This window comes from Amblyraja radiata, chromosome 26 (genome assembly GCF_010909765.2).
Source record: "Amblyraja radiata isolate CabotCenter1 chromosome 26, sAmbRad1.1.pri, whole genome shotgun sequence".
Classification (NCBI taxonomy): domain Eukaryota; kingdom Metazoa; phylum Chordata; class Chondrichthyes; order Rajiformes; family Rajidae; genus Amblyraja; species Amblyraja radiata.
In genome coordinates this window covers 34,052,187-34,077,812 of record NC_045981.1, presented here as the reverse complement: position 1 = coordinate 34,077,812, position 25,626 = coordinate 34,052,187, and the positions used below count along the sequence as shown (strand labels likewise).

Sequence of the window (25,626 nt, the reverse complement as noted above, 5' to 3'; positions counted from 1 at the left end):
ACTCAATCCAGGCACTTTGCTATTCAGTAGTTTTCAATGAGGCCCCCACTCATCCTGCCAGACTCCAGAGAGAACAGGCCCAACGCCGTCAAAATCTCACCATATGTTAAACTTTGCTTTGGACATTTCTACCCAAAAAGCCCATGGAGGCCCAGTCAACTCAATTACTGACTGATTTTAGACATGAAGCATATCAAGGCATCTGGGGTTAATGTAGGAAAGCTAAATCTAGACTTTAGAGTTTGGAGATATAGCATGGAAACAGACTCTTCTGCCCACTGAGTTCATGCCAGCAAGCGATCACCTCAGACACTAATACTATCCTACACACAATTTACAATTTTACCAAAGCCAATTAACCTACAAACCTGGACGTTTTCGGAATATGGGGGGAAGCTGGAGCACCTGGAGAAAACCCACACGGTCACGGGGAGAGAGTACAACCTCTGAACTGACGGCACCCGTAGTCAGGATTGCACCTGGGTCTCTGGTGCTGTAAGGCAGTATCTCTACCACTGCGCCAATGTGTCGCACAGATCAGCCACAAATCTTATTGAATGATGGATCATGTAAAATAGGCCAAAATGCCCCTCGTACATTGAATAGAATTGATTTGAAAGATGAAGTGTAGAAACCTGCCCTCCGGCCACCAAATCTGTGCCTAACACACTACCTCTACCCACTTTCCATGTTACCCCACTTTCGCATCCAGTGCCTACACACTAGGGGCAATTTACAGAGGTCAATTAACGTACAAATCATCATGTCTTTGGAATGTGGGGGAAACCGGAGCACCCGGAGGAAGCCCACACGGTCACAAGGAAAACGTACAAACTCCAGCGATGATTTGAGTCAAGATCTTTCTTTAAAAGAAGGGTCTCGACCCGAAGCGTCGCCTATCCCTTCCCTCCACAAATGCTGTCTGACCCACTGAGCTCCTCCAGCACCCTGTGTTTTGCCCAAAATTCCAGCATCTGCAGTTCCTTTGTGTTTCTGCTTATTTCTTATATTTGTCACATAAAGTAATGGAGCTGGGATCCCACCTTACTTCACTGAGTATTTCAATGTTCTCTTTAATATTGAGCACTGGAGCATGTTGTGACACATCGGTGGTATAATGGACTGTGAGAAGGGTTATCTAACATTACAACAAAATGTAGATCAACTTGGAAACTGAGCCCAAGGAGCAGCAGATAGAATTGAATTTTATCCCAAGTGCAATGATTTGGACTTGCAGGTTAAATCAGGGAAGACTTAAGGCAGGACCCTGGAATGCAAATGCATAGATCCCTGAAAGTGGTGACATAAGTAGACAGTGAAAGTAAAGAAATGCTCTGCTTAAATTCCTACTCTTGTTCATTACTGGACTTGTCATTTTCCCTTTTTTTAGTTTCCAGAACTATACCGTGGCTCTCAGTTATGGTGATAGTCATTTAACACAAAATTGAGCCCTTAATCCCAACTCATCCATACCGACCAAAATGCACCATCTAAACTAATCCCATTTGCCCACATTTAGCCCATATCCATCTAAACCTTTCCTATCCAAATACCTGTCCAAGGGCATTTTAAACGTTACTCAATCTCCTTTGGAAACTCGTTCCATATACCCACCGCTCTGTGTGTGGAAAAACTTGCCCGTGGGGTTCCTATTTGTAACATAATTACTGTTTTAAACAGTTCCAGCATGACCTCCATAACCTGCCATTATATTTAACCTCATGGCTGAATCATTTCTTAACCCCATCCACTCACTTTGGTTCCATAACCCTTGATACCATTTCCTAATAAAATCCATTAATCTCAAATTTCAAATGGTTAAATTTGAAATCTTCAGAAGTTCTCTGATTAAAGAATTCTAGATTTCCTCTATCCTTGGACGAGAAATGCTTTTAAGTCACGGCTTCTTGTTTTAAACAAGAACCAACCTCCCATCCATTGACCCTGTTTCTCCCTCGCGCTGCCTCGGCAAGGCCAGCGACATAATCAAGAAAGAGTCGGACCCTGGCCGCTCCCTCTTCTCCCTTTGGGCAAATGTATAGAAGTGTGAAATCGCACACCTCCAGATTCAGAGATTGTTTCTTCCCAACTGTTATCAGGCAACTGAATCATCCTATCACAATTAGAGAGCAGTCTTGAATTAATATCTACCCCATTGGTGACCCTCAGACTATCTTTAATCGGACTTTACTGGCTTTACCTTGCACTAAACGTTATTCCCTTATCATGTATCTAGAATAGAATAGAATAGAATATGTTTATTGTCATTGCACAAAACTGAGCAACGAAATTCCATTTGCTTCTCCTCCGTTAAAAGAAATACAACACGACAACCAATACACATATGTACAGTTAATAGTAAAATAATAGATACATTTTTAAAAAATTTTAAAAGAATTTAGCGGTATTCCTCGAGGTTACTTCTTGCTTCCCAGTGTTCACTATTGGAGTTAAGCTCTTTTACCGCACATGGGTAGAAACTATTTTTTAGCCTACAGAGACCTGAGTCGCCTCCCCGAGGGTAGCAGAGTAAAAAGGTGGTTGGCAGGGTGGGATGTGTCCTTCTTGATATTTATGGCCCTGCGCAAGCATCAGGCCTTGTATATGTCATCCAAGGAGGGCAGGTTAGCGTTTGTAATGCGCTGCGCAGTTTTTATAATTCCCTGCAGCGCCCTCCTCTCAGCCACAGTACAGCTGGCAAACCACACCAGGATTCCGTAGGTGAGGATACTTTCCACGGCACATCGATAGAAGGACAGCAGCAGTGTAAACACTGTAAATAGCTCAACTGTAGTCATGTATTGTCTTTCAGCTGGCTGGATAGCACACAGGAAAAGCTTTTCATTCCACACATGGCAATAAACTAAACTAAACTAAATAAAACATTCCCATCCAGATAAATGTGTTTCCAACAATACTATCACTTCCGTTCCTGATCTCGCCAACTTCCATGGGATCGTTTCCTAATTATCAATGCTTAAGGAATTGCAATCCAGAGCATGCAGTCTATTCCAGTAAATCAGCATTGCTTTCAAAAAGCAATATTTGCTTACCATGATGTATGCAAAACTCTGTAGGCTCTGACCACTCATTTGTATAACTGTAAGATATTATTATTGTTTAGTTTAGTTTATTGTCACGTGTACTGATGAGGTAGAGTGAAAAGTTTTTTGTTGCTTGCTAACCAGTCAGCGGAAAGGCTTTATGTACATGATTACAATCAAGCCCTCTACAGTGTACAGATACAGGATAAAAGGAATGATGTTTAGTTCAAGATAAAGTCCAGTAGAGTCCGAATAAAGATGGTCTGAGGATCTTCAATGAGGTGGATAGTAGCTCAGGACTGCTCTCTGATTGTGGTAGGATGGTTCAGTTGCCTGATAACAGCTGAGAAGAATCTGAAGGTGTGCGTTTTAACACTTCTGTACTTTTTGCCTTATGGGAGTGGGGAAAAGAGGGAATCACTGAGGTAAGACTCGACCTTGATTATGCTGGTGGCATTGCCGAGGCAGGGAAGTTAATCTAATCATAAACTCTATTGTAGGTACACAAAAATGCTGGAGAAACTCAGCGGGTGCAGCAGCATCTATGGAGTGAAGGAAATAGGCAACGTTTCGGGCCAAAACCCTTCTTCAGACTCTCCATAGATGCTGCTGCACCCGCTGAGTTTCTGCAGCATTTTTGTGTACCTTTGATTTTCAGCATCTGCAGTTCCTTCTTAAACAACATTCATAAACTCTATTGTTATTGATTCACAAACCTGTACAGCACAGTAAGGGGTCTTCGGCCCCACCATGTCCATGCCGACATTTTAGTCCAACTAAACCAATTCCATTTGCCTGTATCCTTCTAAGCTTGCCTCTGAACAATCTGTCTAACAACGTGCTACGTGGTATCTCAATTCACCACCTTCTCTGACAGCGCATTATAGATAACAACATGTCCACACCGGCCAACATATCCCATCCACATTAGTCTCACTTGCCTGTGTTTGGCCTATATCCCTCTCAACTTGTCCTACCCATGTACCTGTCTAATTGCTACTTGGACGTTGCAATAGTACCTGCCTCAACTACCTCTACCAGCAGCTCGTTCCATACACCCACCTTTGTGTGAAAAAGTCACCCCTCAAGTTCCTATTAAATCTTTCCTCCCTCACAAACCAATGGCCTCTGGTTCTAGATTTCCGCAACTCTGGGCAAGAATTTGTGCATCTCCACAATCAATTCCTCCGATGGAATCATGGACTTGGACAAAGAGGTTTATCTGTTCATCAATATTCCTTAGTGCTGCCATTGACTATACATGTCCTACCTCCAATTGAGCTCCCAGTATGCATCAACTCCCACTTTAGTTTAGAGGTACCGATACAGCGCAGAAACAGGCCCTTCGGTCGTCCGAGTCCGTGCCGACCAGCGATCCTCGCACATCAACACTATCCTACACACACTAGGGACAATTTACATTTACACCAAGCCAATTAACCTACAAACCTGTACGTCTTTGGAGTGTGGGAGGACACTGAAGATCTCGGAGAACACCCAGACAGTCACGGTGAGAACGTACCAACTCTGTGCAGACAGCGCCCGTAGTCGGGATCGAGCCGTTATCTCTGGCGCTGCAAGCTCTGTAAGGCAGCAACTGTGTGGCTGCACCACCGTGCCGCTCTCAGGATTTGGCAGGATTAAATTCCATCCGCCAATGTTCTGCCCAACTTGTCATCTGATCTATGTCTTACTATAGCCTGACAAACCTGCCCTGCAATCCGCAACACCAATAATTTTAATGCAACCTGCAAATTTACTAATCTCTTACATTCATTCCCAAATTACTAGAATAAAACACAAAGGTTCCAGCACCCATCCCACTGATAAACTAATGGTGACAGACTTACAATCAGAAAAAACCCATCCTTTCACCACAACGCTCTGCCTCCTATCAACAAGCCTATTATGGCTCCTAAGTTCCTTAACACGCAGGCTTGTCGAATGCCGTGCCAAAGTCCATAAGACAACAAAATCTCTTTTGTTTTCTCAATGCAACTCAATAATACTTTATTTGCCAAGTATGTTTTGCAACATACGAGGAATTTTATTTGCCAAGTAATTCATACAAATAAAAAGCAACAGAACACACAAAATACATCTTAACCTAAACATCCACCACAGCGACTCATCCACATTCCTCACTGTGATGGAAGGCAAAAAAAAGTTACATTTCTTCCCTTCTTTGCTCTCCCGCAGTCGGGGGCCTCGAGCCCTCCGTTGACGGGACGATCTTACTCCTGTAGCCGGCGGCGAGCCTTCCTCGTTGGGGCGATCAAGCTCCTGCATCGGGGGATCTCAGCTCCACCGCATCGAGCGCTCGGACCCCAGGTCGATGCTGTCGAACCTTCTGTGTCTTTGGAGCTCCCGACTCGGTCTCTCCTGAGACTGCGAGCCCTTGATGTTAAAGTCCCAGGCAAAGTCCCCGCAGTGGGGCCCAAAGTCAGTCTCGAGCGAGGTCTCCAGCTCCACGATGTTAGGCTGCAGAGCGACCGGAGATACGACCCGTAAAACAATCGCATCTCCGGCAAAGTAAGAGACTGGAAAATAATTTCCCTCGACCCCCTTCCCCTCCCCCACATAAAACAAACTGGAGAACATTTACACAAACTTTAAATCACACTAAAAATAACACAAAAAGAGACGACAAACAGACAGGTTGTTGGCAAGGCTGACACTCGTGCGGCATCCCTGTGGGTTCTCTCAGTAAACACAAAACAAATTTGTGGGACAGGATTTCCTGTACACAGCCATGCTAACTGTCACCTATTCAAACCTCTGCCATTTGAAATATACATAAATCACGTTCCTTAGGAATTTCCCACCACTGGCCTAAGGCTCAAAAAGGCGACTAAGTGCTGGAGTAACTCAGAGGGTCAGACAGCATCTCTGGAGAACGTGGATTGGTGATGTCTTGGGTCGAGACTCTTCTTCAGATTGACTGTGGTGGAGGGGAGGAGGTGGGGCATTATAAATTCATAAATAATAGTAGTAGAATAAGGCCATTCGTCCCATCAAGTCCACTCTGCCATTCAATCATAGCTGATCTCTGCCTGCTAATCCCATTTTCCTGCCGTCTCCCCATAACACTTGACACCCGTTCTAATCAAGAATTTGTCTATCTCTGCCTTAAAAATATTCACTGACTGCCTCCACTGCCCTCTGTGGCAAAGACTTCCACAGATTAACTACTCTCTGACTAAATAAATTCCTCCTCACCTCCTTTCTAAAAGAGCGCCCTTTAATTCTGAGTCTGACCTCTGGTCCTAGACACACCCACCAGCGGAAACATCCTTTCCGCATCCACTCTATCTATGCCTTTCATTATTCTGTAAGTTTCAATGAGGTCCCCCCTCAACCTTCTAAACTCCAGCGAGTAGCCCAGATCAGTGCCGTCAAATGGGATGGGACGAAAACTGGAAGAGAGGTGGGACTGGACAAAGCATGGTGAATGATAGGTGGATACAAATGAGGGGTGGAGTTGATAGGCAGCTGGTTGGACAGTCCATAGATGAAAAGACTAAAGATATGAGATAAGGATGGGTGCAACTTGTGGAGCCAGAGGAAGGAATATAGATGGAAGGGTAGGGGGGTGGAAGAAAGTGGAATGAAGATAGGCACAAAAAGTTGGAGTAACTCAGCGGGACAAGCAGCATTTCTGGAGAGAAGGAATGGGTGACGTTTCAGGTCGAGACCCTTCTTAAATTAGAACAACACCAATTGGGGCACAGGGAAGAGAGGGATGGTGGTCTTTGTAAGTTTGTTACCTAAAAATTGAGAATTCAATGTTCATACAGTTAGGTTGTAAGATACCCAAGTGGAATATGAGGTGCTGTTCCTCCAGTTTGCTTATGGCCTCACTCTGGTAATGGAGGAGGTCCAGGACAGAAAAGTCTGTATAGGAACGGGAAGGGGAGTTAAAATGGTTCGCAGCACATCCAGCAGGCTGATCCTCACTTCGTATCTTTGTCTTTTTTTAAAATAAACCAACACCTGCATTTCCTTGTTTCTCCACTGACCTGAGGCTTACCTGTCTGAAGTTACCTGGCTTACACTGTCCTTCTGAAAGAAAGGAACAACATTAGCTATCATCTAGTTTTCAGGTACCACACCTGAGGATAATATGATTGCAAAAATCTCAACAATCAATTCAACACAATACTTTAGAGATATAGCACAGAAACAGGCCCTCAGGCCTAACAGGTCTGCTCCAACCAGCGACACAAACACTATCATACACATTAGGGACAATTTACAATATTTCCAAAGCCAAGGACTCAAGGGCCTGAGCTATAGGGAGCGGTTGATCGGGCTAGTACTCTATTCCTTGGAGCGCAGGAGGATGTGAGAGGAATAGATCGGGTGGACATACAGAGTTTCTTGCCCACAAAAGGGGAATCAAGAACCAGAGGACATAGGTTTAAGGTGAGGGGGGGAAAGATTTCATAGGAACGTGAGGGGTAACTATTTTACACAACGTGCGGTGCGTGTATGGAACGAGCTACCAGGTAATTGAGGCAGATACTATCATAACATTTAAGAAACAATTAGATAGTTGCAAGGATAGGATAGGTTTAGAGGGATATAGACCAAACGCAGGCAGGTAGGACTACTGTAGATGGAACCTATTGGTCAGTATGGGCAAGTTGGGCATGTACAAACTCTGTACAGATGGCACCCGTAGTTGGGTATGGGCATGTTCCCGCGCACACAACCCTAATCCTACTTCGACAACAGAATTTAAGGACCACCTCTTGCACTACAATGATTATTTTTCTATTTGTGTTTTGCACTATGTATAGTCTTTTTCTGTAGTCTTATTTCTTTTTTGCTGCCTTGCGTAATGTATGTGTAATTTATGTATAAGGTATGTTTTTCTGCATGTTGGCTGAGTCTATGTGCCTGTGCTCCTGCTACAGGCGAGAGTTTCATTGCCCTGATTCTCACAGTATTTGTGAACTAAACTCAACTGAACTGTACTTGGTTTCCCCACGTCATTCTGACATAGATCCTGTGTGGCTCTGGGCATTTATTCACCTTTAAACATTCCAAGACAATCTAATATCACCATCTCAATGCCTGCATGCTCAAACCCGAACTCCTTATAGTCCACACACTGCACCTTGGTGAATACAGATGGGAAGTATTCATTTATAGTATTTCCACGCCTCTTGGTTGCGCATATTGATCCCCCTCCTATTCTTTAGTTTAGTTTAGTTTAGAGATACAGCACAGAAACAGGCCCTACGGCCCACCAAGTCCGCGCCGACCAGCACCTACACGCTAGCACTATTGGACACACGCTAGGAACAATTTACACTTATACCAAGCCAATTTACCTACATACTTGTACGTCTTTGGAGTGTGGGAGGAAACCGAAGATCTGGGAGAAAACCCATGCGGGTCACGGGGAGAACATACAAACTCCGTACACACAGCACCCGTGGCCGGGATCGAACCCGGGTCTCCGGAGTTTCAAGCGCTATAAGGTAGCAACTCTACCGCTCCGCCAACATGCATCATGTGGCTCCCTCATGTGTATGATTGTGAAGGAGACATTCCCCTACCCACCCCCCCCCCCCTCCCCTCTTTCCACGGCTACCTTCTTGTTCCTAATAACTTATAGAATGATTTAGGATTCTTCTTAATTGTACTTGCAGGAGATATTTCAAGACCTCTATTTCCTTGTAAGAACTCCCCGTACTATTGCGGTGTCACGGTGGCATAGCAGTAGAGTTGCTGCTTTACAGCGCCAGAGTCCCGGACTTGATCCTGACTACGGGTGCTGTCTGTTCGTAGTTTGTACGTTCTCACTGTGACCACATGGGTTTTACCCGGGTGCTCCGGTTTCCTCTCACATATAGATTTATAGGTCAAATGGCTTCGATAAAAATTGTAAATTGTCCCTCGTGCTTACGATAGTTAAATAGTTTTGTACCTGGTTCCATTAGCATGTAGTGGCCTCTGCATTCTGAACTGTAAATAGTTAAGGGTAGTTCTTGGCTGCAAAAGTGCCCGCAGCCAACAAGCCCAGACTGTTACGGCTCAGGCTAAGGTGCTGAAAAACACAACCATGTCTTTCTCACACACACTACTACTGCTTGAGCAAAGTGGTTTTTCCATCACCCCTGCCAAGCCAAGGTGATCAGGCCAAGATAATGTCGGAGCATGGTAACTCTTTACATGCTGGTCCCACAGGAGGATCTCTTATCATCTGGGGCAACATAGTGATGCAGAGTGGCACAGCGGTAGAGTTGCTGCCTTACAGCACAAGAGGTCCGGGTTCGATCCTGACTACGGGTGTAGTCTGCACCGAGTTTGTACATTCTCCCTGTGACCATATGGGTTTTCTCCGGGTGCTCCGGTTTTCTCCCACAATCCAAAGGTTTCTAGGTTAATTGGCTTCTGTGAATTGTAAATTGTCCCTAGTGTGTAGGATAGTGCGAGGGTCCAGGGTGGTCGCTGGTCAGCGCAGACTCGATGGGTCAAAGGGCCTGTTTCCACACTGTAAATCTAAAGTCTAAATATACCACCTGTAAATCTATCACTATTTCTAGACGATACAATGCTGAGAACTATATTCTGTACTCTGGTACCTTTAGCTTTATTCTACCTTTTGTACTTGTGTTTGGCCCGATTGCATTTGTGTGCAGTATTATTTGACTTGATTGGGTAGCGCGCAAAGAAAAGCCTTTCATTATACACGTGACAATAATAAACTTAAACCCTGAACCCAAGCTGCTAGTGAAACATCTCATAGATGTTGGCATCGGCAAATGGAAAGCCACGTGAGAGGGGCACTAACGTTTTCCAAAGGGATGATCAATTCCCTTTAAACATTACACGTGATTTATTCAATACATTTTTACTGGAACATTTAATTCCATTATTTTCAACAACCAAAATGTCAGTAAATTTCCTACCTTCCAAGCTTAGGAGGCACAAGAAAAGTGGAATTGATTTTATGAGATCTGAAAGATTGTAACCTTTTTTTGTATTATCTTTATATCTGCAGGTGAACTGAATTCTGGAAATGGATTTATGCCTCACATTTTATCTTTATTTCATTCTACACTTATGCGTACCCTCTGCAGAAAGTAAGTACCTAAAACCCTGAGGCCCGGGTTTGATGCTGCTCTCAGCTACTGTCTGTGTGGTGTTTGCACGTTCCACTTGTGACCGCGTGGGTTTCCTCTGGTGCTCTGGTTTCCTCCCACATCTCAAAAGATGGATTTACAGGTTAACTAGCCTCTGTAAATTGCCCATAACTTGTAGGGAGTACAAGCGAAACTGGGATAACATAGAACTAGTATGAACAAGTGATTGGTGGTTTGTGCAGATTTAGTGAGCTGAAAGGCCTATTTCTATGCCATATCTCTAAACTCTACTAGAAGTTGATGGAAGTTTCTGGATATTCAGGTAATGGAGGCATGTTGTCACATGCAGGCAGATGAGATCAGTTTATGCTGACAACATGTTTGGCACAGATATTGTGTTTAGTTTTTAGTTCAGAGATACAGCATGGACACAGGCCCTTCGGCCCACCGAGCCCATGCCAACCATGAGCACCCGTACACTTCCATGTTATCCCACTTTTGCGCCCTGCCTACTTAGGGCAACTTACAGAGGCCAATTAACCTACAAACCCGCACGTCTTTGGAATACAAGAGGAAACCGGAGAAAACCCACAGGGTCATAGGGAAAACTTGCAAACTCCACACAGATAGCACCCGGGTCGTTGCCGCTGTGAGGCAGCAGCTCTAGGGTTGCACCACTCTGTTCTAAAATGCCTGTTCCTCTTCTTTCTATGATTTTCAGCATTTGTGCATTTGGATTGTGATAAATCAGTGACAGGAATACTGCATGAGGATACCATCCTACCGTGCAGGACGGATGAAACAGGTCCAATTGACATCACATTAATAAAACTGCATCAAAATCGAACCCGTGATGAAAAATTGATCTCCATCTCAAGTGAAAATGTTCGTAGAAGTCAGGATCGAATCCAATTACGTTGTCAAGATGAATTACGTTGTCAACATGATCTGTCACTGATAATCCATAAAACGGAACTGTCAGATAACGGGACGTATCAGTATGCCTTGTATGCAAATCATGGACATACATTTTTTTACATCACTTTGATCGTTGAAGGTGAGTAATATTGTACTTTCTCTGCCTTTCTTTCACTTTTTAAATATTGGTTAAAGTTAATTGTTAATAAATTGCAGCTTTCCGTTTCCAAAGCACAAGTGTGAGTTTGGTAAACTTATGCAATGTTGAGGATTACGTTCAGAGAGTATTACCACGGCTTTTTTTTTTTAACTCTATATTTCTTTAGTGGGCGGCAGAGTGGCACAGCTGTAGTTGGGCAGCTACCTCACAGCGCCAGAGACACGGGTTTGATCCTGACCTCGGGTGCTGTCTGTGTGGAGTTTGCACAGTCTCCCTATGACCGCGTGGGTTTCCTCCGGGTGCTCTGGTTTCCTCCCACATCCCAAAGTTGTGTGGGTTGTGGGGATTAATTGGTCTCTATAAAAGAAAACCTCCCCCTAGTGTGCAGGGAGTGGATGCGTAAGTGAGATAATGTGTGGGGAGGAACTGCAGATGTTGGTTTAAACAGAGTCCACCGAGTCCATGCCAACCATGATCACCCCCACACTAGTTCTATGTTATACCCCTTTGCACCCTGCACACTTCGGGCAACTTACAGAGGCCAATAAACCTACAAACCCGCACGTCTTTGGAATACAGGAGGAAACCAGAGAAAACCCACGTGGTCGCAGGGTGAGCATGCAAACACCACACAGATAGCACCCAAGGTCAGGATCGAACCCGGGTCTTTGCCGCTGTGAGGCAGCAGCTCTACTGATGCACCACAGCATTATAAAAGGCATGATGCTCTTCTTTCTATGATTTTCAGCATTTGTGACTTTGGTTTGTAACGAATCAGTGACAGGAAAACTGCTTGAGGATACCACCCTACCATGCAAAACAGATACAACAGGTCCAACTAACATCACATTAATAAAACTGCATCAAGATCCAACCCGTGATGAAACATTGATCTTTAACTCAAGTGAAAATGTTCGTGGAGGTCAGGATCGAATCCAATTACGTCATCAAGATCCATATGATCTGTCACTGATAATCCATAAAACGGAACTGTCAGATAACGGAACATATCGGTATACTGTGCATACTGATCATGGACATGACTTTGCGCTCATCACTTTGATCGTTGAAGGTGAGTAATATTGCACCAGGGAGTGAATGAGTAAGTGAGATCATGTGTAGGGAAGAACTGCAGATGCTGGTTTAAACGGAAAATAGACACAGAATGCTGGAGTAACTCAGCGGGCCAGGTAGCATCTGTGAAGAGAAGGAATGGGTGACGTTTCGGGTCGAGACCCTTAGTCATAGAGTGATACAGTGTGGAAACAGGCCCTTCAGCCTAACTCGCCCACACAGGCCAACAGTGTCCCAGCTACACTAGTCCCACTTGCCAGCGTTTGATCCATATTTCTCCAAATCTGTCCTATCCATATACCTGTCTTATTGTTTCTTAAATTATGGGATAGTCCCAGCCTCAACTACCTCCTCTGGCAGCTTGTTCCATGCACCCAAGATCCTTTGTGTGAAAAAATCACCCCTCCGATTCCTATTAAATCTTTTCCCTTCACCTTGACCTATGTCCTCTGGTCCTTGATTCCCATACTCTGGGCAAAAGACTCTGTGCATCTACCCGATCTATTCCTCTCATGAAGATTCAGTTTACATATTAAATGCTGTGAGAATTGAGAAAATAGAAGGTTTTGATGGAGAAATATCAGATATTGATAAATTGTGCAACAAGTGTCCTTTGTGGATGACAAGTAGAGAAGTCTTATTATTGATACACAAAGTTCATCAGTTTTCTGCTATTGGATGAGAGCAAGGAGCTGTAAGCTAACCAGAGTCATTTCAAATGAAAGCTAGATAAATGTGAAGGAACTGTACGATATTTGGCATTTCTGGCTCAGTGCCCTCCAATCTGCAACTCTAAACCCCCTTTATCCTGTATCCACCTATCACTCACCAGGATTTGTCATGCCCCCACCTCTTTTCCCGGCTTTCCCCCCTCCCTCCTGCAGTCTTAAGAAGAGTCCTGACCTGAAACGTCACCTATCCATGTCTTCCAGAGATGCTGCCTGTGATAAGGGCCTTTCCCAATTTCACACCTAATTCACGACCTCTGCCGACTTTGCCTTTGAATCATACTCGCAGCATGGTCCACACAAGGTCGTAGGAGGTTGTAGGTAAGTCGCAGCAGGCTGTGATGCTAGTTGTAGGTACTCGTGGCATCAAGTAGGTCGGGGCGTTTTTTCTAGCATGATGAAAAATGTCCACGAGTAAAAAAGGTTGTGAATTAGGTCTTGAAAGTGGGACAGGCCCTTAACTCCAGCACTTTATAACCATATAACCATATAACAATTACAGCACGGAAACAGGCCATCTCGGCCCTTCTAGTCTGGGCTGAACACTTACTCTCACCTAGTCCCATCTACCTGCACTCAGACCATAACCCTCCATTCCTTTCCCGTCCATATACCTATCCAATTTATTTTTAAATGATAAAAACAAACCTGCCTCCACCACTTCCACTGGAAGCTCATTCTACACAGGTACCACTCGCTGAGTAAAGAAGTTCCCCATCATGTTGCCCCTAAACTTTTGTCCCTTAATTATCAAATCATGTCCTCTTGTTTGAATCGTCCCTACTCTCAATGGAAAAAGCTTATCCACGTCAACTCTGTCTATCCCTCTCTTAATTTTAAAGACCTCTATCAAGTCCCCCCTTAACCTTCTGCGCTCCAAAGAATAAAGACCTATCTTGTTCAACCTTTCTCTGTAACTTAGGTGCTGAAACCCAGGCAACATTCTAGTAAAATTTGTATTTTTGTTTGTAAACCAGCATCTGCATTCCCTTGTTTTTCTGACTTTCTTAAAGTTTAATAGGCACTTATTTAGTGCCTTTAATGGTATATATGGACATATGGAGTTGGCAGTGAAGTCCCCGAGATAAACATCCAGACATCCTATTACTGGAAATCTGCATTGACGATATTGTTGAGTGTGTTATTTGGCTTGGATATTCCATTTATAGCAGCTCCTACAACTATTATCTCTAGATTTACAGATAAGACCTTGACTGAGTAATGGAGAACTCTTAGCACCTATTGTATCTCAGTTTACTTTAATCTCATGGTTCATTTATGACCTGATCTATCATATAATAAAATAATTGGAGCCCTAACTGAGCCCCAAGCTCTTCTACTTTCTTTCTTATACTTCGCACATTCATATATAACACTTTTAATTTGGTATTCACCTCCCCTCTCACACCAGTTCCTATTTCACTTGACCTTACTCTCTTATCCTTTCTTGAACTTTCCGTTCCATTAATTCAGGTGTCTTTCATAACTTTACTCTCTTCCCCTTTAACTCCATCTTTGTACTTCCAATTTGTCGATTCTTCCCCCCCCCCCCCCCCCCCCCCCCCCCCCCCCCCCCGGCTAATTAGTTTAAACCCAGATTATTATCTGAATGGTGGCCGATTAGGAAAAGGGGAGATGCAACGAGGCCTGGGTGTCATGGTACACCACCATTGAAAGTAGGCAGAAGGTACACAAAAATGCTGGAGAAACTCAGCGGGTGCAGCAGCATCTATGGAGTGAAGGAAATAGGTGACGTTTCGATCCGAAAACCCTTCTTCAGAAAGTAGGCATGCAGGTGCAGCAGGCGGTGAAGAAAGCGAATGGTATGTTAGCATTCATAGCAAAAGGATTTGAGTATTGGGGCAGGGAGGTTCTACTGCAGTTGTACAGGGTCTTGGTGAGACCATACCTGGAGTATTGCGTACAGTTTTGGACTCCTAATCTGAGGAAAGACATTCTTGCCATAGAGGGAGTACAGAGAAGGTTCACCAGACTGATTCCTGGGATGTCAAGACTTTCATATGAAGAATGACTGGATAGACTCGGCTTATACTCGCTAGAATTTAGAAGATTGAGGGGGGATCTTATAGAAACGTACAACATTTTTAAGGGGTTGGACAGGCTAGATGCAGGAAGATTGTTCCCGATGTTGGGGAAGTCCAGAACAAGGGGTCACAGTTTAAGGATAAGGGGGAAGTCTTTTAGGACCAAGATGAGAAAAACATTTTTCACACAGAGAGTGGTGAATCTCTGGAATTCTCTGCCACAGAAGGTAGTTGAGGCCAGTTCATTGGCTATATTTCAGAGGGAGTTAGATGTGGCCCTTGTGGCTAAAGGGATCAGGGGGTATGGAGAGAGGCAGTTACGGGATACAGAGTTGGATGATCAGCCATGATCATATTGAATGGCGGTGCAGGCTCGAAGGGCCGAATGGCCTACTTCTGCACCTATTTTCGATGTTTCTATGTCTAACCCACCCGTGCAGAACTAACAAACCTACTTGCCAGAATGTTGGTCCCCCTCCAGTTAAGGTGAACCCGTCCCTTTTGTACAGGCCCCCCTTACCCCAGAAGAGATCCCAGTGGTCTATAAATCAAAATCCTTGCCCCCTGCATATGCCCCTCAGCCGTACATTCAGATCCCCTATCTCCCTGTTTCTGCCCTCACCAGCATGAGGGACTGGAAGCAATCCAATGATAACCACCCTAGAGGTCCTGCTTTTCAGCCTTCTTCCGAAATCATTAAACTCGCGTTGCAGAACCTCCTTCCTCTTCTTCCCAACGTTATTTGTGCCAACTTGCACAACCACTTCCTGCTTCTCCGCGCTGGCTGTAAACCTGGGCCATATTTGCTTGACAGTGAGCTGAACTGGGAGTGTCATATGGAGGCGGTGTACAGGAGGGGACAAAGCCGACTGTATTTTTTAAGGAGGCTGAGGTCTTTTAATATCTGCCAACCCCTACTGTGCAGTGTCTACCATTCAGTGGTGGCCAGTGCTCTGTTCTTTGCTGTGGCCTGTTGGGGAGATGGCGCCCGTATAGCGGATAAAAACAGATTGGACAAACTAATCAGGAAGGCCGGCTCAGTGGTCGGGGCTGAGCAACGAACGGTCCAGCAGGTGGCAGAGGCCAGAACTCTAAATAAACTAGGTTCCATAATGACAAACCCCACTCACCCACTCCATGCCCTGAAGGTGATCAAGAGCAGCATCTTCAGCCAGAGGCTGATTGCACCAATGTGCAAAACGGAGAGATACAGGAAGTCCTGTTTACCAGCTGCTATAAGACTTTTTAATGAGCATAAATAACTGCACTTTTTTAAAATTAATTGTATTTTAACTTGTATTTTAACGTATTTTAACTTGTTATGTATGAAAGCGTGGTGTTATGTTTGTCTTGAAGCTGTCGTGGCACTGTAATTTCCTGAAAAAGGATTATTAAAGGAATAATCTAATCTAATCTATTTCCCGTAAATCCAGGCAGGGCTGTAGGTTAACCTGGCAGGACAGGCAGAGTTGAGCTAGATTTAGCGCTGCTTCTCTGCGCTGGCTATGGGCCTGGGGGCACAGCTCCTGTCTGACTCCCGACGTCTCTGGCCACCCCCTGGAGATGGTCCAGTGGCAGTTCGGCAGCGATTGCAGCGCTGGTGAGCCGGGATCGATCCTGGCTGCGGATGAGGCGCAGGTCTGTGTCCAGGGCTGCCAAGAGTGTTTTGGCACGTCTCCCTCCTCCAATGACCACGTTCTATCCTCAGTCCCACCTCCCCCCCACTTCCGCCTGTGACCGACAGGACCCTCCTCCAATGATCGCGCTGAATCATCATGTCCCGCCCCCATTGCCTGCTGACCGACGTCTCTCTCATCCAATCGGCGCCCTCGATCAGCAGTCCCACCCCCACTGTCTTTGTGAAGATTTCACCGGGTTTTAAAATCCGGATTACAAAAAATGGGGGGGTTCGTCCCCCACCTCTCAAAACAGGGGGACGTGTGTCCCCTGCCCCCCCCCCCTGGGATTTCCACCCCTGCCTTTGAGGATGCCCAGCAATTAATTCAAGATGTCTTGAACACTGGCACCAGGGAGGCAACACCTCGAATCTCGCCTGTTTCCACAGAATCTCCTATCCGTAATATATACACTATGTCTGTATATATGCTAATATAAATATTTATTCAAATCATATGCTATGTCGCTCTTCCAGGGAGATGCTAAATGCATTTCGTTGTCTCTGTACTGTACACGGACAATGACAATTAAAGTTGAATCTGAATCTGTACCTCCCACTATTGAGTCAACTACCACTACAGCGTTACCTGATGTAGGTCTCTCCAGTTGAGCCAAAGCGCTAGGATTTAATTGAAAGACCCGTAGCCGCTCGAACTGGAAGTGTTTTACCAGCGATGATTTTGATTGGAACTAGTTCTTTAATGTTGCAAACATAATGAAAATGTTAAATGTTTAGGCCATTTTTTGCTCTAATTGCAATCAGGCAATAATAGGTTAACTTTGACTATAAAATAAAAATCATTGCAGTGAGTGAGTCAACCGAAAATCCTTCAAGCTATAAACTGAGTTCCATCTCTGAAGAATCACAATGTTAAATATTCCATGATTCATTGATACTTTAATGTTGCACATGTCTCAGTACAATGAAATGCTTTGTTTTGCAAACTACCTTGTAAAATTATATAGCAGACTTCACCGAGGCAGCACACGTGTTGCCATGTTTTGGCGCTGACTAAGTTACAAAACTGCGCCGAACAGTCCTATCAACTGCCTGCAGCCGCAAGTGGCAACAGCCCACTCCCCTCTTCCGCTGGATCCCCCCCCCCCCTTTGATCTCGGTGACCCCCCACCCCAGCCAGGTCCCCCTTCGTTCTCTGCGTCCCCTGCTGGGTATCTCTCCAAGGGCCCTCCACACTCTCCGACTCCCCTCCTCTGTAAGCTTTGCTGCTTGATGTGAGGCATGGTTTTTTTCCAAGGCTTCTGGACTCCCCATAATTTTCATGTTAGTTATGATTACAATGGAATTTCAGTGAGCCCCGCATTGGGTTTAATCTTCATCCAGAGTTGAGTCTCCATTAGTATTGTCCTTATTTCCTGGTCTCAGATTCCTGTCCATTCTGTGTCACAAGTGCCTTGTATAAATAAATTATAAAATCTACATTATCAAGAAGAAATCAGAGCAGTTCAATGGTAGAGCTTCTGACTTACAGCACCAGAGAGCCGGGTTCGATCCTGACGACAGTAGTTGTCTGTACGGAGTTTGTACGTTTTCCTTGCGATCGCATGGGTTTTCTCCAGGTGCTTCTGTAAGTTGTCCCGGGTGTGTAGAATAGTGCTAATGCATGGGGTTAGCACGGACTAGGTGGGCTGAAGGACCTGTTTCCCTGCTGCAAGTCTAAAGTAAAGTATATTCTTCCTTTTGAGACACGTTAATTATTTATTTTCTATTTCAGAATCTGTGTACTCAAATGCAGCATTGGGGAAACCAGAAGACAAGGAGAGAACTGGTGTTGGTCTTATTCTATCCATGGTTTTCTTAATGCTTCTGATATTCTCAGCAATGTTTTACTACAAAAAATGGTCATCTCGAGGTAAACTATTAACTCTGATAATTGAAAGGGAAAAACTTACATTTGTATGCAAGACGTGCCATTTTGCATAGCAGTTTTCAAAGAATCATTTAGTTTAAAGATACAGCATGAAAACAGGCCCTTCGGCCCACCTAGTCCATGCCGACCATCGATCGACTGTTCACATTAGTTCTATGTTATCCCCCTTTTGCATCCACTCCACAACACAGACTTCTCTTGGTCCCTGGCACTGTTATCTCCTGAATTTATATCATATGCAGCCAGCTATAAAATGGAGAGTTAACTTTTTATTTTAGGAGCATGATGGGCACCACAATGCGGCATTTTTTTTATAGAGGCCAATTAAACTACAATCCTGCACATCTTTGGGATGTGGGAGGAAACCGGAGCACCCAGAGGAAACCCACACGGTTATATGGAGAACGTGCAAACTCCACACAGACAGCACCCGAGGTCAGAATTGAACCCAGGCCTTTGGTGCCATGAGGCAGCAGCTCCACTCGCTGTGCCACTGAGCCACCTATTTTCTCTTTATTCTAATCGTGTGTGAATATAGATCTGACTAACCTATTCTCTGCCCACCCATCAGTGTCTCCATCACGGGAATCAGCCTAGTGAACAACCACTCAATCCTTCCATAACAAACACATTCCTTCTCATATCAATGGGATCAAAATAGCCCATGAAACAGGTTGGATTTCAGTTAGATCTTGTGCAGTTGCACAATTCAGCCTTGCTCCTGTACTCAAACTTTCTTGCAATGGAGGCCTTGCTAGCTGAAGCAGCCACGGCGTGGGTGGCCGGCCAGTGGTGCGTGGGTAGAGATGCTGCTTACAGTGCTTGCAGCACCAGAGACCCGGGTTCGATCCTGACTACGGGCGCTGTCTGTCTAGAGTTTGTACATTCTCCCCGTGACCACATGGGTTTTCTGCGAGATCTTCAGTTTCTTCCCACACTCCAAAGACGAACAGGTATGTATGTTCATTGGCTTGGTGTATGTGTAAATTGTCCCTAGTGTGTGCAGGCTTGTGTTAATAAGTGGGGATCGCTGGTCGGTGCGGACTTGGTGCACCAAAGGGCTGTATCTCTAAACTAAACTAACCTAAACTGAGTGCTGCTTTCAATAGTTCAATGGTTTCTTTATTATCAGGTGTACCCAGGTACAGTGAAATACATTTTTTGCGTACAACTCAGCAAGATTATCCACGTACATAAGCACCATCCGCCAGTTAGCACAGAATGTAGAACAGTGCACTGGTTGTATGCAAGACGTGCCATTTTGATGCCATCTTACAGTCCCAGCTGCAACTGGCCACAAAGGCTTGTTACAGCCGTCGCTTCAATCCGTGTCGTCCCGCGATCCAATGTCCCTCTCCTTGCACCGCTGCCTTATCCCTTGTTCCTAAGGGGGGGGGGGGGGCCTCCTGCTACCGAACTTGAGGGAGCAGAACATGAAGGGCCTGTCCCACGAGCATGCGACTCCATGCGGCAAGCGCGACCTAACGTGGACGCTTCAGCCGTACGGACTCGAGGGGCCGGTCCTACTTCGATCGTGGGAGCCGTATGGAGTTGTGCGGAGCTGATCCCGACATCGCGCGGGGCTCCGAAAAACTGACCGTGTTCAAAAATTCCATGCGGCAACGGCCTGCCGGCCTGCAGCCGCCTCAACGCCGTACGTCACGCGTGAACTTCCTGCGGACTTCGCTTGAACTCCATGTCACTCACTCGACCTCCGCGCGGCGCCCGCTGCTGGTTTGGTCGTGCTTGCCACATGCAGTCGCATTCTCGTGGGACAGGCCCTTAAGACCCCCAGTTCTTCTTACGGGGCCCTTGGTCCAGCCACCGCCGGCGTCTCCTTCTATCCTCCTCCTCTCGCAGCGGGTGAGCCGGGCCTGTTGTTGGGATGGGCAGTGCCTCACAGGGGCCCTGTATCCAGTGTCCACCACCGTTTCTCTCCATCTTCCTCACCGGGTGGTTTCCGAGTTCCCCCGTTCCACCCCAGCCTGTTTTTGGCACGTGGCTGCGGCTCGCTAGGATTCAATCTCAACAATTGGTGCACATGGACACCAGACCTCAGCACATTTCCTTTTGCCAGTCTATCATTGACTCGGGTAATAATGCCTTCCTGTTTTAAGTACCAATGTAAATGACCTCACAATTATCCACAGTAAACTCCATTAGCCTTACATTGGCCCATTCGCCTAACACCTCGAGACACATCTAGAGTTTAAAAAAAGACGAGAGTTTGGTGGTAGACAGGTGTGTGACATGGTGCATGGTTATGAAGCAATGCTATTGAGGAAATAATCTTTCAGCTCTAACCTACTGCTAACCTGACATTTACTTGAATAATAATGTTGTGATTTTCTCTAAAGCATCGATCAGGAGATTTTCTGAAACATCGCGGTCAAATTTAATAGGTATGTCAATTAAAAAAAAACTAAATGTTTTACAATGTCAAATAAGAATGCCTGCTTTACCTTTAATTAGAACGTAGAACATGGAATGGTGTTGCATGGTACCAGGCCCTTTGGCCAACAATGTATGCACAGACCGTGATGCCAATCAAAATTCATTCCATCAGCCCGGACATTGTATATATCCCTCCATTTTCTTCCTGACCAAATCCTGTCTAAACACCTCTTAAATGTTGCTCCCAACACTTCCCCTGGTGGTGTACTCCAGGCACTTACGGCTGTGTTAAGAAAACTTGCCTGGTCAATCTCCGTTAAACTATCCCTCTCTCAGCTTAAAGCTATACCCTCAAGTATTTGACATTTGCACACTGGGAAAAAGACTGACTATCTACCCGCTCATTATTCTATAAACCTCTATCAACCTCCATCAAACCTCAATGCTCCAGAGAAAACAATCCATGTTTGTTCAATCTCTCCTTTTAGAATTTAGAAAATTCTCTAATCAATCCAGAATCTAGGTAAGCCCGTTTTTCACCCTCTCCAACACCCCCACTCCTTTTCTGTAGTACGGCAATAACAACCTGCTCACAATAGTCCAAATGCAGCTTCACCAATATTTTACGCAGTTACAACCTGACTTCCTGAATTGTCAACACCATCACCGATGAAGGGAACCATGCCTTCTCTACCAGCTTGACTACTGTGTGTCACTTTCGAGGAGCTATGAACTTGCACCCCAAGATCCCTTGAAGACTGAAGAAGGGTCTCGACCCGAAACATCCCCTATTCCTTTTCTCCAGAGATGCTGTCTGACCCGCTGAGTTACTCCAGCTTTTTGTGTCTATCCCTAAGATCCCTTTGTACATCAGTGCTCCTAAGAGTCCTATCATTTATTGTATACATTCCTCTTGCATTTGACTTCCCAAAGTGCAATCTGTGGGATGTGGGAGGAAACCAGAGTACCCAGAGGCAACCCACAAGGTATCAGGGAGAATGTGCACACTCCACACAGACAGCACTCAAGGTTAAGTTCGCAACTGGGTCTCTGGCACTGCGGCCAACAGCTCTACTAGCTGCGCTGCTGTGCTGCCCTTTATTTCCTGACAGATGACACAGAGTTGAAGTGACAAGACTTTACATGATCTGCAAACTAAATTCTTTTATCAAGTTAAATTCCTGAAACAAGTGTTAGATTAGGATATGAAAAATCCTCTTGTCTATTATCATAATCATTCAGGTAAATTAGCAATATCATCATCTCGATATTTCCACCACAGCTCAAAGTACTGATAAATCACAATTCAAACAGCTAATTATATTTTACTTGTTTCCAAGCCAATTGACTGAGATCTGATCCTTCAGAAAAGAAGAGTGAACGAAGAGTGTATAAACAGAGCTGAAATAACAAGAAGAGACTTGACATTCAGAAGATTATGATCAGGCATCACTCAAGTAAAAAAGAAAGATAACCTTTGCTATATGATTACTCAAATTTCTTGGCAACGTTGTAAATCTTTGATGACGAAGAAATTATCATAAAATTTGTTTTTTGGCAATTTTCAACATGTTTTTATTGTAATATGAAATTGACAAGTGTTGAAAGTCTAAGCATGACATTCTTTCTTGCATTCTAAATCCAAGTTCAGACTTATCCCATCAGCCTGACAAACACCCAGCCTTAACTTAATAGACACAAGAGTCACAGGTACAGCTACATGCTGCCTTGTTTTATGCTGACAGTGTATTAATAATGGATGGGATTTATATAGCGCCTTTCTAATACTCAAGGCGCTTTACATCGCATTGTTCATTCACTCCTCAGTCACACTCGGTGGTGGTAAGCTACTTCTGTAGCCACAGCTGCCCTGGGGCAGACTGACGGAAGCGTGGCTGCCAATCTGCGCCTACGGCCCCTCCGACCACCACCAATCACTCACACACATTCACACACATTCACATGTGGACCATGTTAGCGTGGGAAATTAACACAGTGATGAATGAAAGGTGGGCAAGTAGTTGTACATGCAACCTGGAAAAATAATAACTGAAAACAAGGTGTGTTATGTCCAATGTCCCTCCAAACACTGTCAAATTTATATTCATGTGTACTGTACATCCCATGCTAATAAAACCTGAGATTATAGTGAAGATTTTTTGCATAAGTTCTGCTGATTTATCATCATGTACTTAAAATACACTTGGACAGGTATATGGATAGGGAAGGTTGGAAGGATATGGACCAAACATAGGCAAAGGAGATTAGCTTTGATGTGGTATTTTGGTCAGCATGGACAAGCTGGGATGAAGGGCCTGTTCCCATGCTGTGTGACTATGATGAGTGTCCTCACAATAGCCCAATGCTATAGAATGGGTCCAGAATACCCTCTAGCCTCAAGTCACTGCGAGCAATGGAATTATCTTGCACTCCCTTGCATCATGCTAAGATTTATTTTAGTTTGGTTTAGAGATAAGACATGAAAACAGGCCCTTCAGTCCACTGAGTCCATGCCGACCATTGATCACCTGTTCATACTAGTTCTATGTTATTCCACCTTCTCATCCACTTCCTTCGCCTCAGCACAGAAGGAGAAGAGGAGGGAAGAGACTGCAGCCCTAAGACTTTTGCCTCCATCACAGTGAGGAGATGTTGGGTGGACTCACTGTGGTGGATGTTAATATGTGTTTATTGTTGTTTTTTATTGTAGTGTATTATATGTATGACTGCTTAAATTTCGTTCAGACTTCGGTCTGGATGACAAATAAAAGGCTATTCTATTCTATTCTATTCTATTCTATTCACACTAGGGGCAAATTATTGGGATAAGTGGGACCCGTTATAGACTAAGTGGGACCCGTTGCATCCCAGCATCCCACGGGAGGGCTGGTCCCCCAATGCAATGTTCCGCCTCTCCACCAATTCCAATATTGGTTGCCAGTGGGGGGGGGGGGGTTCTGGAGCGCTAGTATGGGTGTTGTGCACTGAAGGGACTGGTTTCCAGAGGGCTAGTATGGACATTGTGGGCCAAATGGATTCTTGGGCTGGTGGCTCAGTCACTCAAGCCTGTTGTGCTGGCAGCTCACTCACTCACGGCTGGTGGGCTCGCAGTTGACTCACGGCTATTCCTTGAAATTTCATTTCATACAGGGTGCAAGGGCACCAAATTGAAGTGCAGTTTCATATAATTTCAAGGAGGGTGCAAAGCCACTAAAGACAGCGAGTCATGACCTCTCCCTCCCCCATATTGCAGAGACTGAGCCACGCCCACACTTCCGGGTTTTATAGTCCCCCCCGTCCCACCAGAAGGGGCATGACCTTCAGGGCGCGATTGACAGGAGAGAGAATCTCAACATTTTTAAAACACTAATAACTCTTTTATTTTTCATCGATGGGAAGAATCCTCAGCACCTGATGAGCGGAGGGTGGCTCTGAGTAAGATGGCCAAAAATCACAGCCGTACGTGGTAGCGTTTTTTCTAAAATCAATATATAGCACAAACAGGAAGTGGTCAAGATTAGACTTTTAATTATATAGAAGGCAAGGCAGCTCTAATTAGGCAGGGCAGCTCTAATTAGGCAGGGCAGTTCTAATTAGGCAAGGCAGCTCGCTTTAGCACTTTCAAAACCAGTCAACACAGCTCGCTTTAGCACTTTCAAAACCAAAGCAACACAGCTCGCTTTAGCACTATCAAAACCAAAGGCAACACAGCTTGCTTTAGCCCTTTCAAAACCAAAGGCAACACAGCTTTAGCACTTTTAAACCAAAACATACTTTTGCATTGTAAAACTACTTTTTCAAACCACATTAAGGGCACTGACAGGTGAGTAAAACCACTCGCAGTTTAGTAGACATGTATTCAGTGTTATTCACAGCTCAGACTGAGAATTGTGACCTCTCGCTCCCACATCTTGCAGAAAACTGAGGCACCTCCACACTTTTGGGTTTTATAGTCCCTCCGGAAGGGGCGTGGCCTTCAGGAGAGAGAATCTTAACATTTTTTAAACACTAATAACTCTTTTATTTTTCATCGATGGGAAAAATCTTCTTGTCCTGCGCAGCAGTGGGGGACTCTGAGTAAGATGGTCAAAAATTACAGCCATAAGTGGAAGCGTTTTTTCTAAAATCAATATACAGAACACCAGGAAGTGGTGAAGATCAGACTTTCAGTAATATAGATAATCACGATCTGATTGTAATCATGTAGAGTCTGTCTGCTGACTGGATAGCACGAAAGAAAAAAGCTTTTCGCTGTACCTCGGTACACGTGACAATAAACTGAACTAATCTCAACTAAGGCCACTTAACCTTCTAAACTCGTACATCTTTGGGATGTGGGAGGAAACCGGAACACCAGGAGAAAGTGTAAACTCCACAGAGACATCAGCTGAGGTCAGGATTGAACTCATGTCTGCCTGTGTTGCCTGTGCCACTGTTTGAAAAACAGACCCACCACTGCAGCTCTCCCCCTGTTCAGCACCCAAACATCACTCTAGATTTCTGTGCGCTGGAGTGGGATTTGAACCCACAACCTTCCAACCCAGAAATGGGAGCACTAACCACTGAGCCACGATGCTGTGAGATTTGAATGTGTGCTGCT

At 44.9% G+C, this 25,626-nt stretch overlaps 1 protein-coding gene across 4 annotated transcripts in view; it reads left to right on the top strand.

Annotated features, from left to right (window-relative positions):
- LOC116988133 overlaps window positions 1–22,594 on the top strand; it is a 28,062-nt gene extending 5,468 nt beyond the window's left edge. For 3 of the 4 annotated variants that reach the window (XM_033044644.1, XM_033044641.1, XM_033044642.1), the window contains exons 2-7: window positions 10,060–10,141; window positions 10,863–11,198; window positions 11,968–12,291; window positions 18,477–18,614; window positions 20,990–21,034; window positions 22,367–22,594. In XM_033044644.1, coding sequence (XP_032900535.1) covers window positions 10,078–10,141; window positions 10,863–11,198; window positions 11,968–12,291; window positions 18,477–18,614; window positions 20,990–21,034; window positions 22,367–22,374 — 915 coding nt within the window. In that variant the 5' untranslated portion in view covers window positions 10,060–10,077 and the 3' untranslated portion in view covers window positions 22,375–22,594. The remainder of the gene's footprint in view (window positions 1–10,059; window positions 10,142–10,862; window positions 11,199–11,967; window positions 12,292–18,476; window positions 18,615–20,989; window positions 21,035–22,366) is intronic. The other variant, XM_033044645.1, reaches the window with a different exon arrangement.
- The last annotated feature ends 3,032 nt before the right edge of the window (window positions 22,595–25,626 follow it).